This window comes from Pteropus vampyrus, unplaced genomic scaffold (assembly GCF_000151845.1).
Source record: "Pteropus vampyrus isolate Shadow unplaced genomic scaffold, Pvam_2.0 Scaffold57, whole genome shotgun sequence".
NCBI classification, from domain to species: domain Eukaryota; kingdom Metazoa; phylum Chordata; class Mammalia; order Chiroptera; family Pteropodidae; genus Pteropus; species Pteropus vampyrus.
This window is the reverse complement of record NW_011888838.1, coordinates 4,738,765-4,754,220: the sequence shown is the minus strand read 5'-3', so window position 1 is coordinate 4,754,220 and position 15,456 is coordinate 4,738,765. Positions and strand designations below refer to the sequence as shown.

At 32.6% G+C, this 15,456-nt stretch overlaps 1 protein-coding gene across 4 annotated transcripts in view; it reads left to right on the top strand.

The window, feature by feature from the left end:
• EPHA5 (EPH receptor A5) overlaps nt 1-15,456 on the top strand; it is a 334,884-nt gene that overhangs the window by 288,836 nt on the left and 30,592 nt on the right. For all 4 annotated transcript variants that reach the window (XM_011360645.1, XM_011360643.1, XM_011360644.1 and 1 more), the window contains 3 exons: nt 6,050-6,111; nt 8,033-8,242; nt 13,746-13,895. In XM_011360645.1, the coding sequence (XP_011358947.1) occupies nt 6,050-6,111; nt 8,033-8,242; nt 13,746-13,895 (422 nt within the window). The remainder of the gene's footprint in view (nt 1-6,049; nt 6,112-8,032; nt 8,243-13,745; nt 13,896-15,456) is intronic.

Below are 15,456 nucleotides of genomic sequence, written 5' to 3'. Positions count from 1 at the left end.
TGGAATGTTCAAGAAACAGCAAGAAGACCAGTATTGCTTCAGTAGAATGAATGAGAGGATTTTGGCAAGAGCTTAACCTAAAGGTGAAGTAGGAGGATAGATAATGTAATAACTTTTGGTTCCTGTAAAAACAGTCTCTTACTATGAGCTTTGGAGCTTTTAGAGTCAAGATGTAATGGAGTCTGATTCTACATTAACAATATCAGTCAGACTGCTGTGTTGATTATAGATGGTAGGAGCCAGTGTTTAAGCAGAGAGCAGTGAGGAGGCTAATGACATTATTCACAGCTCATTATGGATTAGAAGAGAGTAGAGACCTAACAAGATGGAGAGAATTAGTTGAATTCTATAGCTATATTGAGGGCAGACACAATAAAGTTTCTTATGGTTTGGAAGTGAACTGTGAGGAAAAAAGAGGAATCAATGATAAGTATAAATTATTTGTCCTGGGTACATTGAAGAAAAGAATTGCTGTTTATAAGGGACAATCTGAAGGAGCTAGACTATGTTTGGTAATCAGTAGTTCAGGTGTGGATAAGTTAAAGTAGAGATTCTCATAAGCATCCAATTACATATGTTGTACATAATGTGTGATTTATCTTTAGTCCTGAAAAATACAAATTAAAATGTTTGAAGTGTGAGTATGCTTCAGTTTTACATTTCTCATTTCACAAAAGGAAATAAATGCTATGAACCAGCGATAAACCATGATGGAAATAAACAACTTTAAAATTGAAGTAGAAACAGAAAGCACCTCATTCATTTGGTAGATTTTTTTTGCTTTGTTAGGTAAGGCATAAGCAGAGGTTTCATAAATATACATAAAATAATTATCAGAGATTTATAAGTTTTTTTCCTGATAAAACTAAATCTCAAGCATCTGAAATAATATAGATCTATAGAAACAGATTTACTGGCTCATAGATTGTTAGTAATTCAACATTGTGTTTTAAAGTTATTTCTATTATTAATAAAGCAAAGTTGTCAGATTTTATAAGTTTTAGATTCCACACCTCTTCTGAAAAGCTTATAATTTCTAACTTCATAGTTGTTATCCACTTTCACTTATGTCAGAACAATTATAATTCACTTTTAATTTGAGAAATTAACATCTAATGGAAAATTTTATATCAGTATAGACAATATGAAATAAAAAGAGAATATTATGTAATTTGGACACTCTACCTAGAGAGACATTGGACATTTACATATTCCTGTCTCAATATAGGCTTTTTCTTTTATCGTCTTTCCCAAAATTAAAATTGTATAATTTCATAAGTGTCTCTTCCTAAAGTGTTAACCAACAAATAAGGACCATAATCAAATGAAAATATCTGAGTTGCTTTCTAAGTTCTAACTGCCCCATAATTTGCCCCTCCCCACCCAGCAAGCTCCCAGGTTATAGCTATGTTACTTGTCAGGGGCCATACTCTGAAAACAAGGGCTAGATGAACATTCCCAGAAGTTTGTTTCACTTGACTTTGAAATGGAAATGGATTGAATTACCAGGAGCATTCTCTCTCCTCTGCTGGATTTCTGATGGACACTGGCACCAAAAATCATGTACTAGCGAAACAAACTCAATTTTCTTTTATTGTGATAGAAAAAAAAAAACACATATGAGATCTACCCTCTTAAATTTTTAAGTGTTCAGTATGGTATTGTTAATTATAAGCACAATGTTATATCTCTGATCTCTAGAACTTTCTCATATTGTAAAAATGAAGCTCCTTCCTTCCTCATCCTTGCCTCTGGCAAGCACCATTTTACGTTCTGCTTCCATAGATTTGACTATTATAGATACCTCACAGGAGTAGAATCCAAGATCATTTTACTCTAGAGCACTTTGGAACAGTCAGGGCATACATAAGTAATGATCACATGTAAAATATATATTATTTATTGAAACTGGCTGAATAGTTACTAGATCTTCCATCAATGGTTAAATAGTTCGGTATGGCATAGTTATGATTACCAAGTTTGTTTTAACTTGGTAAATATTTTTGAGACTTAAAAATAAGATTTAAAATAAAATATTTTGAAATTATAGGCATCATAGTATGCAGGAAAGGAAAAAAGCTTTTATAGTCAGATGGACATAAATTTGATTCTCAATTTTGCTTCTTATACAACTTACTCTCAACTCAAGAAATATATTGAATCATTCTAAGGCTCACTTTTCTTTCTCTGAAAAATGTCTTTCATAATATCGCTTTTATAGAATTTTAGTAACAAAAATAATATCATGCCTTATAAAGAGTAGATAATAAAATCAATAAATTGTAGCTCTTTTATGGTTATCAATAATAATGTGAATTCCACAAATAATGCATTTCTATTACTACTTAGACTCTGCCTGGGCTGGGTTTTCAGTAAATAATATAAAGTAATATAAAAACTCTAGTGTGTGATTAAAATCATGTTTTGACATGCTTTATGAGCTCTCTTTATATGGATTTTTGATAATATGCTTTCAAAATTATTGGAAATCTACTCTTTGTACTTCAAGCTGGATAATGAAAAATGATTTATACAGTTTTATTGAATTTACAAGGGCTAGAGTAAGCCGTGTTAATTATTGCTATGTCATTCTTTCAGGATAGTAGGGACTGAGACAAAACATAAGCCAAACTAAATGTAATTAGCATTAAAATGACTCGAGCATGAAATATAATCAAATGAGTCCTGAAGTGTCTTATTCTTGTCAACAAAAGAACATCGTGCTTGTTTGCAAGCATTCATTTTAATTGCTTTTCCCATTGTCTGAAACATGAGAGGTCTTTTAGGTCCCTATCATATTTCTCAAAAAACACTTTTGTTATTGACATTATAACCTACACTGTCATAAATAATTAACCCGACTTTTAAAACTAGGTTATGCTAGCTATATACTCTTACTGGATGAATACCAGGTGCCCATCTCCCTGAAAAGTAATCATATTTTCTTTCTAAATGTATATTATTAAATGTCAATATGTTTTCTAATCAGTTCATTCTCTTTAGAACACAAATTCTTTCTTCTAAATTAGGGTTGAATTTAGGGAACAAATTTATCCAAGTAAAAAATATTTTTACATGGGAATTCCATCCAGTTCTCTCTCAGTAGACCTTGGATAAGCAATAGTAAATATTTTCCACTGAGCCATAACTGTACAAAAGGAGTCTAAAAAATTAGAGGATAGGCAGAGAGAAAAAATATATATAGGAAAAGAGGAAAGGAAATAAAGTTTTGTAAGTAACTATAGAGAAAGTGCCACAGACGTAAGTGACTTGGGGTAGAGTAGATGTAGATTAGGGTTTCACTTTGATGAACAAGGCATCTGCTCATATGATAGGAACTGAGAGGTGCCTATGGAGGAAAAATGAGAATATATTCCTTGGATATCTGCTGGAATTTTGTCCTTCCCTTTCTTTATACTATCATGGCTCCCCTCTGTGAGAGAAGCAATCAGGCAGAGTCAGAGACAGAGACACATAGGAAGGATTCCTGGAATTGCAGGCTGATTCCAGAAAATGTAGGCTGATGTTCAGTGAGTATATACTCTTTTGACTCTATTAGCTGTAAATTTATTGAAATACTTCTGTAGTATTTGATTAAAAGCTGATGCCATGGTTACCCATGTGTCCGCTTTACCTGCCTACTCAGTTTTATCCTTGGATACTTCTGAATTCCTAAGATCAGCAAATGAACAGATGATGTCTGGTACAGCAGAATGTTTCAGGATACTGCAGCATTATGGCTGGTGTAACTCCTGTCACGTAGGTCCTGTGACAAAGTAGCTATCAAATATTTTGCCTTTTACCCTTGGGGAAGTATAACAGTTCTAGACTTTTGAAAGAAAAGAGGTGTCAACATAAGGCTGAAATGGGCTCTAACATGTAAGAATAAGACCAGAAAGTCCCAAAGTAGAATTTTGTCTATTTTAGAGTTTCTGTGAAGTTCATTAAGATGGGTGTGGCAATATCATTAAAATTAAAATGGAAACATTTCTCTATTCATCATTTTAGATTACAATTATACTAAGAAAAAAACATTTATAATCTTTTTTTATTCCTGTGCTATCAGAGCCATTTACAAATACAATATGAATCATTTCTCTTTCTCTTTTTTTTTTTTTAAACTAAGGTATTTTCAATCAGTTTTAAATCAGTATTCTCCAACTCACCTCCTGTCATTTCCTGATTTATGAAGAAAAATCCAGGGTTCTTAAAAAAATCAAATATATGGCTATATTTGAATTTGATGGACTCTTTCATGACAAGATCCCTTGGCACATGCTGCCTCCTCTTCCAGGAATATCTGTCACCTTTTATTATACAAGTGACCCTTTCAGTCTTCAAAGTTCAGATTAAATGACATCACCAATGCATATTCTCTGCATATGTGATGTTTCACCTAACATAGACATCTAAAATCATATGCTAAATAGATTATTTTAGACAAACCTTTTAAAATAACTTTTATAAACTTTAAAGAAGAAAGAAATGTGTCTACCTTTGTAATATACTTGCCACATTCTAGTTAAAGAATATTACTCCTAAAATATTTTAAAAGAAGATGATTATCTGAGTGAGAATTAAGACCGACCTGCCTTATTATCTAAAGAGTGCGTTTTAAATTATTTTGAAATGAAAAATTATTTTTTCTAGTTATTTTTTATATGTAATTGTCTAACTTTGTATACGTCTACTTATACTGCTGTATGATATATGACTAAGTATGCAAGTTCTAATTCTATGATTTAAATTAATTACTTCTCAAGTAAAATACAAATGCTCTTCTAGAGAATGCCATTAAGTTAGTTATAATGGGTTCCATGATTGTATAGGCCTTGTTTCTCCTCCATAATATAAAAAACTTAATTAGTAGATGTATAAGATAGTAATTTCTCTGTCATAAGGTCTCCTTTTACTAACCTCAAAATAGTTTAAAAACACTTAAATTTTATGTGGTATACTGTCACTAAAGAGTAAAGGGGCATGTTCTAAAATATAGTGAGGTTAATGTGGAGGGATAAAACTAACAACCATATCTTAAGTATTTCCTCATTCAATATGGATTTTTTTATCTTGTATTTTTTGTCTTGTGTCACAGACATATTATACAAAAAATACCATAATATTATGGGGGATTTGTTCTCTTAGTCAACTATGCCCAGCAAGGAAGTTAACCCAAAAAGTTGATTAAGTTTATAAACTAATAATACATAGCAAATTAGGCACTATTCTAAGTGCCTTTGATAACCACATAACTTGGTGGGTACTCATCACAATCCTATTAGTATCCTAATTTTACAGATGAGAAAACTGAGACTCAGAAATAATAATTGATTTGCCCATGATCACATGATAGTTAAGTGAATAATATGGGATTCAGAGCCAAGCAATGTGGCTCAAGTCTGTCCTACGACTCTCTAGGCTATACTTCTTTATCAGACATGAAAGGAGGACCCCTTCCAATGAAAATGGTGATGGCAAGGGAGGTTTCCAGATAGCAAGAGAAATTAGAACAGCATTTTTTTGAAGAATGAAAAACTTTCCATTGATAGAGATTATAAGTGTGTGGCAACAGAGAGGGAAAAGGGAGATAGCCATAAGGAAAGGATTTACAAGAACATAGAAATAAAGTTAGGAAAATACAACATATATTCAACAGATCATAAACAAAGCAGTTAGACTGGATAATTTTTATTTAGAATTGTGAGAAAGAGAAATATGTTCATAGTGATTTGCTGGATATTATTACCTCTATTAAAATAATATTTATTCTTGAACTTATTTTCTACATAAATTGATTTTGATATTGACAATTGTGCATTTTTAAATATATCTTAAATATCAATCTGTCATTATTCTTGTCATAATTTCTCCTCACTGACCCTACCATCGCATTAAGGTATCATCGTGTCAGGAATTTACTTGCTACTCAAAGAAGGTTTTCTTAATGAATATATATAATTTGGACACTAATAAAAACTTCCAGGTAAACAGTTTCTGGATAAGAATGCAAAATCAAAAAGCAGCGGTTCACTTACTATTTTCTTTTCAGGTAAACCAGTGATGATAGTGACAGAGTATATGGAAAATGGCTCTTTAGATACATTTTTAAAGGTAAGATTTGAGACAAATTTAATTATTAAAAGTGCTATTTATACATTAACTATGATATTAAAGTTAATATTGAGCCACTTTAAAGTTAAAGTTTTAAATAGAAATACCTGGAGTCAGAATAATTATAGTCCAAAAAATTAACTTCAGTTTGAAAATTGTTTTTTTTCAGAAAATTTAAATTTAAATTATGTCTACAGTTTTATTTAAATATATGTTAATTTGCCTAAAAAAATAAAAGAGGGAAGGAAGGAAGAGAAGAAGGAAGAAAAAATGGAAAGAAGGAAAGGAGTAAAGGAAAGGAAAAGAATGGAGAAAAAAAAGCTTCTACAAATACTTAACTTTCTCAAAGTATATAATATTAAGCAGAATGAGAAAATATGTCTAAAATGTTCATGCAAATTATGTATATTAAGAGGTCAAATAGGTTTTTAACCCATCTGAGGACTACTGCTTGTACAAATAGATTCATCATATGGTAATAGATATACTAATTTTGTATTGTCAGATCTGGGTTTCACAAAAATATTTTTTTTTATGTGTAAGTCTCCAAATTTTAAACATTGGCAACTCGTTTTATTAATAAATAATTTGTGCTAGACATATAACATATTTACAGACCTGATTAAACCTGTAGGTTGGCAGTTTTTCATCTTCAATGTAGCGATTATTACTATTGATCAGGAAAGGTGTTAGGAAAAGGCATCAATGGTGATCAAAAGAGAGAGGTCTGTGCATTGAATGTGACAGCAGTCCACTGACAACGCAAACTTCCCTTCCAATCTCCAGCCTCTGCCAAATTCCATTGCCAAATTTTTTATACGTATCTTCTAGTTCTTCAGTCTCTTAAGGTCACATCGTTCCTTTATTTAAAATAATCATCGGGTGTGCCTTATTCTGTGTGTCTGCAGTAAGTTCAGTGCCCTTGACAAAGACAGCAAGCTTCTAAGAAATGCTAACATTGTATTGGTCATTGCTCAGTCATTTCCCTCCCATCTGCTACTGCAGAATCTCCCTTTATCTCCTCTGGCCATTTCTTCCTTAAACCAATATGCTTATCTATCTAGCTTCTTTTAAAGTACCTTGAATAAAAGGTGAAATACTGCCACCTGCGACAACGTAGATGGATCTTGAGATTATCATGCTAAGCAAAATAAGTCACAGAAAAAGTTGAGAACAATGATTTCACTCATATGTGGGATATAAAACTGAAAACAACAAATGAACAAGACAAACAAAAACTCACAGACACAGACAACACTTTAGTGATTACCAGAAAAAAGAAGAGGCAGTAAGGAGATAGGGGTACACGGGGTCAAATATATGGTGACAGAAGGAAATAACTTGGGGTGGTGAACACACAATACAATATATATATGACATATTCTTGAATTGTACACTTGAAACCTATATAATTTTATTAACCGGGTCACCCCAATAAATTTTTTAAAATTTTATTTTTTTATTAGTTTCAACTATGCAGTATATTAGTTAAACACTAATATAGTTTATAAAACAATCCCCTTAATTGCTCTTTCTCTCCTCGGGCTCTCCAGTAAATTTAATAAAAAATAAAGCACCTCGAAAACTTGCAGTGTTAAACCTAGGCGAACAGCAGATTGCAGTGATGAACACTCTCTTCTCCTCTGATGACTGAGAATGAAGGAGTAATAATGCAGAGAAGGGTAATTAAAAGAGATTTTTGACAAGGGTTTTTAAAGGCTTTATTTGCTTTGACCAAACAGAGGACTGATAAACATTACGAAGTTAACTACATATTTCCAAACTTTTTCTGTTCTCCTTCAGATAGAAATTGTATATGAATCTGGTGATAATATTAATTTGGGATTGAAGAAAGCTCCTTTCATATTTTCCCCCCAGTGACTGACATTTCTGCACTAATATCTCTGCATCGTCTTTACAGAAAAATGATGGGCAATTCACTGTTATTCAGCTTGTTGGCATGCTGAGAGGCATTGCTGCAGGAATGAAGTACCTCTCTGACATGGGTTATGTGCATAGAGACCTTGCTGCCAGAAACATCTTAATCAACAGTAACCTTGTGTGCAAAGTGTCTGACTTTGGACTTTCCAGGGTACTGGAAGACGATCCTGAGGCAGCCTACACCACAAGGGTAAGATCTAACAGAATGCATTTTTGAAACACTAGACTAGAGCCATTTAATTTTTAAAGATTTTAAAGGAAATAGCAAAAAAGAGACATTTCTCCAACATACGAAGAGAGAGAAAGAGAGGGGGTGGGGGATAAAAAAATCCAGTTGATACTCTCTTAAATATCAGAAAATTCATATATTAAACTCAGATAAGCAATATTCAATATCCCCCTTATGAGTCTCTTATTTTCAAAAGATACTGAAAATAAAAATGCTTAAGTTCAGAGTGCATACAACAATAGAAAAAATCATATAGTTTTAAATGTAAAAGAAAAGTTAGAGACTCCCTTACATTAAAGCAATAAATACACATACATATGTATACACATACTATATATGAATATATAACATGTATAGCATAGTTGAATAGCTTAAATTCTCTGCAATAAAGCGTCTTCACTTTAGTAAAGCAAATACAAAATATCTAAAGTTACCTTTTAAGAATTCATCCGGTAGGAAATAAAAGCTGTTTAAACCAGTGATGATAGTGACAGAGTATATGGAAAATGGCTCTTTAGATACATTTTTAAAGGTAAGATTTGAGACAAATTTAATTATTAAAAGTGCTATTTATACATTAACTATGATATTAAAGTTAATATTGAGCCACTTTAAAGTTAAAGTTTTAAATAGAAATACCTGGAGTCAGAATAATTATAGTCCAAAAAATTAACTTCAGTTTGAAAATTGTTTTTTTTCAGAAAATTTAAATTTAAATTATGTCTACAGTTTTATTTAAATATATGTTAATTTGCCTAAAAAAATAAAAGAGGGAAGGAAGGAAGAGAAGAAGGAAGAAAAAATGGAAAGAAGGAAAGGAGTAAAGGAAAGGAAAAGAATGGAGAAAAAAAAGCTTCTACAAATACTTAACTTTCTCAAAGTATATAATATTAAGCAGAATGAGAAAATATGTCTAAAATGTTCATGCAAATTATGTATATTAAGAGGTCAAATAGGTTTTTAACCCATCTGAGGACTACTGCTTGTACAAATAGATTCATCATATGGTAATAGATATACTAATTTTGTATTGTCAGATCTGGGTTTCACAAAAATATTTTTTTTTATGTGTAAGTCTCCAAATTTTAAACATTGGCAACTCGTTTTATTAATAAATAATTTGTGCTAGACATATAACATATTTACAGACCTGATTAAACCTGTAGGTTGGCAGTTTTTCATCTTCAATGTAGCGATTATTACTATTGATCAGGAAAGGTGTTAGGAAAAGGCATCAATGGTGATCAAAAGAGAGAGGTCTGTGCATTGAATGTGACAGCAGTCCACTGACAACGCAAACTTCCCTTCCAATCTCCAGCCTCTGCCAAATTCCATTGCCAAATTTTTTATACGTATCTTCTAGTTCTTCAGTCTCTTAAGGTCACATCGTTCCTTTATTTAAAATAATCATCGGGTGTGCCTTATTCTGTGTGTCTGCAGTAAGTTCAGTGCCCTTGACAAAGACAGCAAGCTTCTAAGAAATGCTAACATTGTATTGGTCATTGCTCAGTCATTTCCCTCCCATCTGCTACTGCAGAATCTCCCTTTATCTCCTCTGGCCATTTCTTCCTTAAACCAATATGCTTATCTATCTAGCTTCTTTTAAAGTACCTTGAATAAAAGGTGAAATACTGCCACCTGCGACAACGTAGATGGATCTTGAGATTATCATGCTAAGCAAAATAAGTCACAGAAAAAGTTGAGAACAATGATTTCACTCATATGTGGGATATAAAACTGAAAACAACAAATGAACAAGACAAACAAAAACTCACAGACACAGACAACAGTTTAGTGATTACCAGAAAAAAGAAGAGGCAGTAAGGAGATAGGGGTACAAGGGGTCAAATATATGGTGACAGAAGGAAATAACTTGGGGTGGTGAACACACAATACAATATATATATGACATATTCTTGAATTGTACACTTGAAACCTATATAATTTTATTAACCGGGTCACCCCAATAAATTTTTTAAAATTTTATTTTATTATTAGTTTCAACTATGCAGTATATTAGTTAAACACTAATATAGTTTATAAAACAATCCCCTTAATTGCTCTTTCTCTCCTCGGGCTCTCCAGTAAATTTAATAAAAAATAAAGCACCTCGAAAACTTGCAGTGTTAAACCTAGGCGAACAGCAGATTGCAGTGATGAACACTCTCTTCTCCTCTGATGACTGAGAATGAAGGAGTAATAATGCAGAGAAGGGTAATTAAAAGAGATTTTTGACAAGGGTTTTTAAAGGCTTTATTTGCTTTGACCAAACAGAGGACTGATAAACATTAAGAAGTTAACTACATATTTCCAAACTTTTTCTGTTCTCCTTCAGATAGAAATTGTATATGAATCTGGTGATAATATTAATTTGGGATTGAAGAAAGCTCCTTTCATATTTTCCCCCCAGTGACTGACATTTCTGCACTAATATCTCTGCATCGTCTTTACAGAAAAATGATGGGCAATTCACTGTTATTCAGCTTGTTGGCATGCTGAGAGGCATTGCTGCAGGAATGAAGTACCTCTCTGACATGGGTTATGTGCATAGAGACCTTGCTGCCAGAAACATCTTAATCAACAGTAACCTTGTGTGCAAAGTGTCTGACTTTGGACTTTCCAGGGTACTGGAAGACGATCCTGAGGCAGCCTACACCACAAGGGTAAGATCTAACAGAATGCATTTCTGAAACACTAGACTAGAGCCATTTAATTTTTAAAGATTTTAAAGGAAATAGCAAAAAAAGAGACATTTCTCCAACATACGAAGAGAGAGAAAGAGAGGGGGTGGGGGATAAAAAAAATCCAGTTGATACTCTCTTAAATATCAGAAAATTCATATATTAAACTCAGATAAGCAATATTCAATATCCCCCTTATGAGTCTCTTATTTTCAAAAGATACTGAAAATAAAAATGCTTAAGTTCAGAGTGCATACAACAATAGAAAAAATCATATAGTTTTAAATGTAAAAGAAAAGTTAGAGACTCTCTTACATTAAAGCAATAAATACACATACATATGTATACACATACTATATATGAATATATAACATGTATAGCATAGTTGAATAGCTTAAATTCTCTGCAATAAAGCGTCTTCACTTTAGTAAAGCAAATACAAAATATCTAAAGTTACCTTTTAAGAATTCATCCGGTAGGAAATAAAAGCTGTTTCTTCCAAAAGTTCTAATTTATCAAAAGCATGTTAATGCCTTTTCTTACATACTATGTTAACTGTTAGGCCCATATCTTTGGAAAATTGATCACTAACTTACAATGTCGTAATTAGCATAAATTACTTTTCCAGCAATGTAATTGTTTTCTGAATTGATATGTTATATAATTGACAGTTCTTTCTGTGGAAAACTGTGGGTATTGGCAAAACAGAATTTTCTGGGCAATCTATGCATTGCCCTCTTTGAGTTTAAAATCCTTATGATAAACTAGATTTGTTTAATTTTAAATCTTTACAACATTGCCAAGTTAGATCCTTAACGTCTAAACTCCTTGTGAACACAGGAACTTATTATTATATCTTTTTAACTGACAATTTGGTTAACTTTTGTTTCAATACAAAAGAATACTTTTGTTGCTCCTATTTTTATGATAGGTGTGTTACACATTTTATTTAATTCAAAGTTTTAAAATTACTTCTACTCATAGTCTAGCAATAAACTATTTATAGGTTATAAGGCTGTTTTGTTTTGTTTTCATTGTTGCTTTGTGACTCAGAGATATTTAAGGATCTTACTATGTTAAAGATCATGAGTATCTTATATAAGCAAACAAGTCTAATGATCAGCTTAATAAATCAATAAATTAATTGGTGGGATATCAATTCCTCTTGTTCTAGACTTAATTATTTTTGTCGTTATTTGCATTCAATGAAACCTCACTTAAGAATTCTCCTGATATTAGAGTTATACTTAAACTTGGCCTAAGCAAGATTGAGGTTATAGAAAAATCCATTCTTGATATGATTGGTTGATGTCTTAGTTAAATACATGAAATAGATTGTCAAGGTTTGTGTCAATGTGTCATGCTGAGAGAGAGGGAGCAGGAGGGAAAGCAGAACTCCTGAGACACTTAAGACTTATTCCTATAAAATGAGGCATGGTGGCAGTTTGTGCAAAATGTGTGTACCAAGAGATAAGAAGATAAGGGAACTTCAGATGATACTGATGGCAAATACAATGCTCAGAGGATCAGGAGAAACATTCTAGGCTGAAGTATAAAATACTTAACAATTATAATTTCCAGACGTATAGTAATATATTATAGAACATCACAACACATTCCAGACCTAATTGTATGATCTTACGAATATTTATTTAACAAAAGTATGTTTCAAGAAAGTCTTCTTACAGTAGTGTCACCATGTTTCTAAGGAGCAAATAATTTAAACTTAGTTTGAATAATTCAAATTAAATTTAATTCAGAGAATAATTTCAAGCATTGCATAAAACTCTTATTTCCTTGTATATCTTATAACTTTCGTTCATAAAGAGCAATTTAGGTCCTATTTTTTTCCAGTATGTGAATTAAATTATTCCCTTTCCACACAATGAGAAGACATATGTTAGTCTTTTAAAGATATTCAAAATCTCTCCCTCTCTCTCCCTCCTTCCACCCCTTTAATATGTTTTTGCTTATAAATGAAATGTTTGGTTGCTTGGGTTGACAACTTTTAAAAATTAAGAGAAAAAAAAGTCACCCCAAAAGGGGCCTGGTATTTAAGTGTATTTAGTGAACTAAGAGAGAACCTACTAAACCAATTCTTTGTACAATGTAAAATAAAAACTCAAACTTAATAATGTAATCTTTTTTCATAATCTAATTTCAGTAATTTTAAAATGGTTGAATTAAATGAGAAACCTACCTCTTAGATTAAAAAAAAAAAAGGCCTAATTGAACAAACACAAAAATATGAAAACAGAAAATAAGAGATATCAAGTCTAGCAGAAATTGCGTGATGTTAAGGGAGAGTGTAACTAAGTTTTTAACACATCTGATTTTCATGCTTGTCTTATTAACTATTATACTTCTCAACGTTGCATTTGGCACTGAGACTTTTTACTTACAATTCCTATATTAAAGAAAAAGTACCATGGGAATTTGAGTCCTTTACTCTCTGGTTGAAAGTCATGAAAGTATACCTTATTGATTTGCTTAACCGCCTGCTTTCCCCACTTAGAGCTGCCGTCCTGATATTGTAATTGAGTTGTGGGTCTTGTATGTATTCCAGTAGTCAAACAGAATTTAAACCAGAAGCCTTTCGGACAGCCAATTAGCCGTCAGTCTGCAAGTGCTTATAATCTGATATGTGAAAAGAGACTGCATGCTGTCAAATAGATTCACTTAAAAATGCTATATCTCTTTCTAGATCTTTTGAGTGAGGCAGCAATATCCCTAGATACATTTGAAGTGTGTGAGAATTTTTTAAATTCATTTTTCAATTCTAGGGAGGCAAAATTCCAATCAGGTGGACTGCCCCAGAAGCTATAGCTTTCCGAAAGTTTACCTCTGCCAGTGATGTCTGGAGCTATGGAATCGTGATGTGGGAGGTTGTGTCTTATGGAGAGAGACCCTACTGGGAGATGACCAATCAAGACGTAAGTATGGAACTATTCCCTGTCAAGTTTGGAATGAAATGTTCTGCTCTGTGAGTTGGGAGACATAATTATTTTCATTTCTGAACATGAGAGTTGCTTTAAAAAATGAAACACTTTGCTTACTCTCTGATTTGTTTTGTTGTTGTTGAAATATCCTTTATGTAGAATCTCAAAATGAGTTAGAACAAAGGAAAGTAAGTTATTGTTATATAAAAGCTCGGTCCCTTTCCAGACAGTTCTAGCTGTACTGTAGGGATGTTCAATTCATTTTATGTCAGTATCATTTTCAGAGATAAAGGAAGAGGCATCAAAGAATGAGTACTGACAGGCAAGTTTTTATGATTTGCATTTGATAAAGGCAGCTAACTCCAGACGGAAAGGATGGATGATATCGATTTAATAGTGGATGCTCTTAGAAGATAAAAAGAATTTAATCTATGTTTCTTTTTAATTAAAAATGTAGGAAGATTTATATTATCTGTTTAATTTTGGGGGAGGGGAGGGAACAAATTTTTCCTCACATGGAAAAACAATTCATGCTTAAAATAGTAGAATCTTAGAATTAAAGGAACCATGACCAAATCTTCTATTCAAATTCAGAATGTTTATTATATTATGTCTCACATATGGCTCTTTCATCTTTGCTTTTGTAATTTTCCGTTGCTATTGTTCAGTACATCCCTTTCCATTTTGGGTTACATTTAAATTTCATTTTTTTCCCATTAAATAACAACAATTATAAAAGTAGCTAATATTTATTGAGCCCTTTCTATTTTCCATACACTGTCTTAAGTGCTTTACTAACTAATATCTATTTGTTTCTTTATATAACCAGTATATTGAAGTCTTAGCTGAATAACAACTATGTTAAATCTCCATCTCCTATGCCTTCATGGGTTATGAGACAGGTACTATATCTCTCCAGCCTCATTTTGTTGAAACAACAGTCTCATTCCAGTTAATGAGACTCACTTTCAGATATAAAAATTCAAGTCCAGTCTAAATCAGAGCCAATACCATATCTATTATAAAGTATGTTTCATAACCTCAGAGCCAGCATGACCTTCAGTACCTAGAGTGAGAAGGAAGAATGATCAGATTTTTGCTCTTTTTCCTCATCTGCGAAAGGCTATGTCTGGACTTTTCAGAATTTTCCTAGATGGAGAGGTAGATAAGAAGGGGCAAGAATATTTTTATATTGTTGGGTTGTTGATGCCTCCTGTAAGGTAGCAACCCAAACATTAGTCCTCCAGTGAATACATGTCTGAGCTCTCACAAAGACCCTTGATGAAAGCCTGCTCTCTACAAGGTCTCTAGAGAAGAGGATGTACTCCACCTGACTTCTCCCAGCTCCTCTCATGTGCACCGTACATACTTCACCCAAAGGAAACACATTCTTGTTGAATGCTCTTCCAGGCCTTCCTCTTTTGAATACTTTGCAGGCTGCCCCAGACAGCCTTCCTTCTTTAGATTTCTCTGAGTGAGAAGCTAGGGTCACGCTTCGGCATTCCCGAGGATTACAGTTTACTCTTGAACAATTAGGTGGTTAGGGGCACCTGCA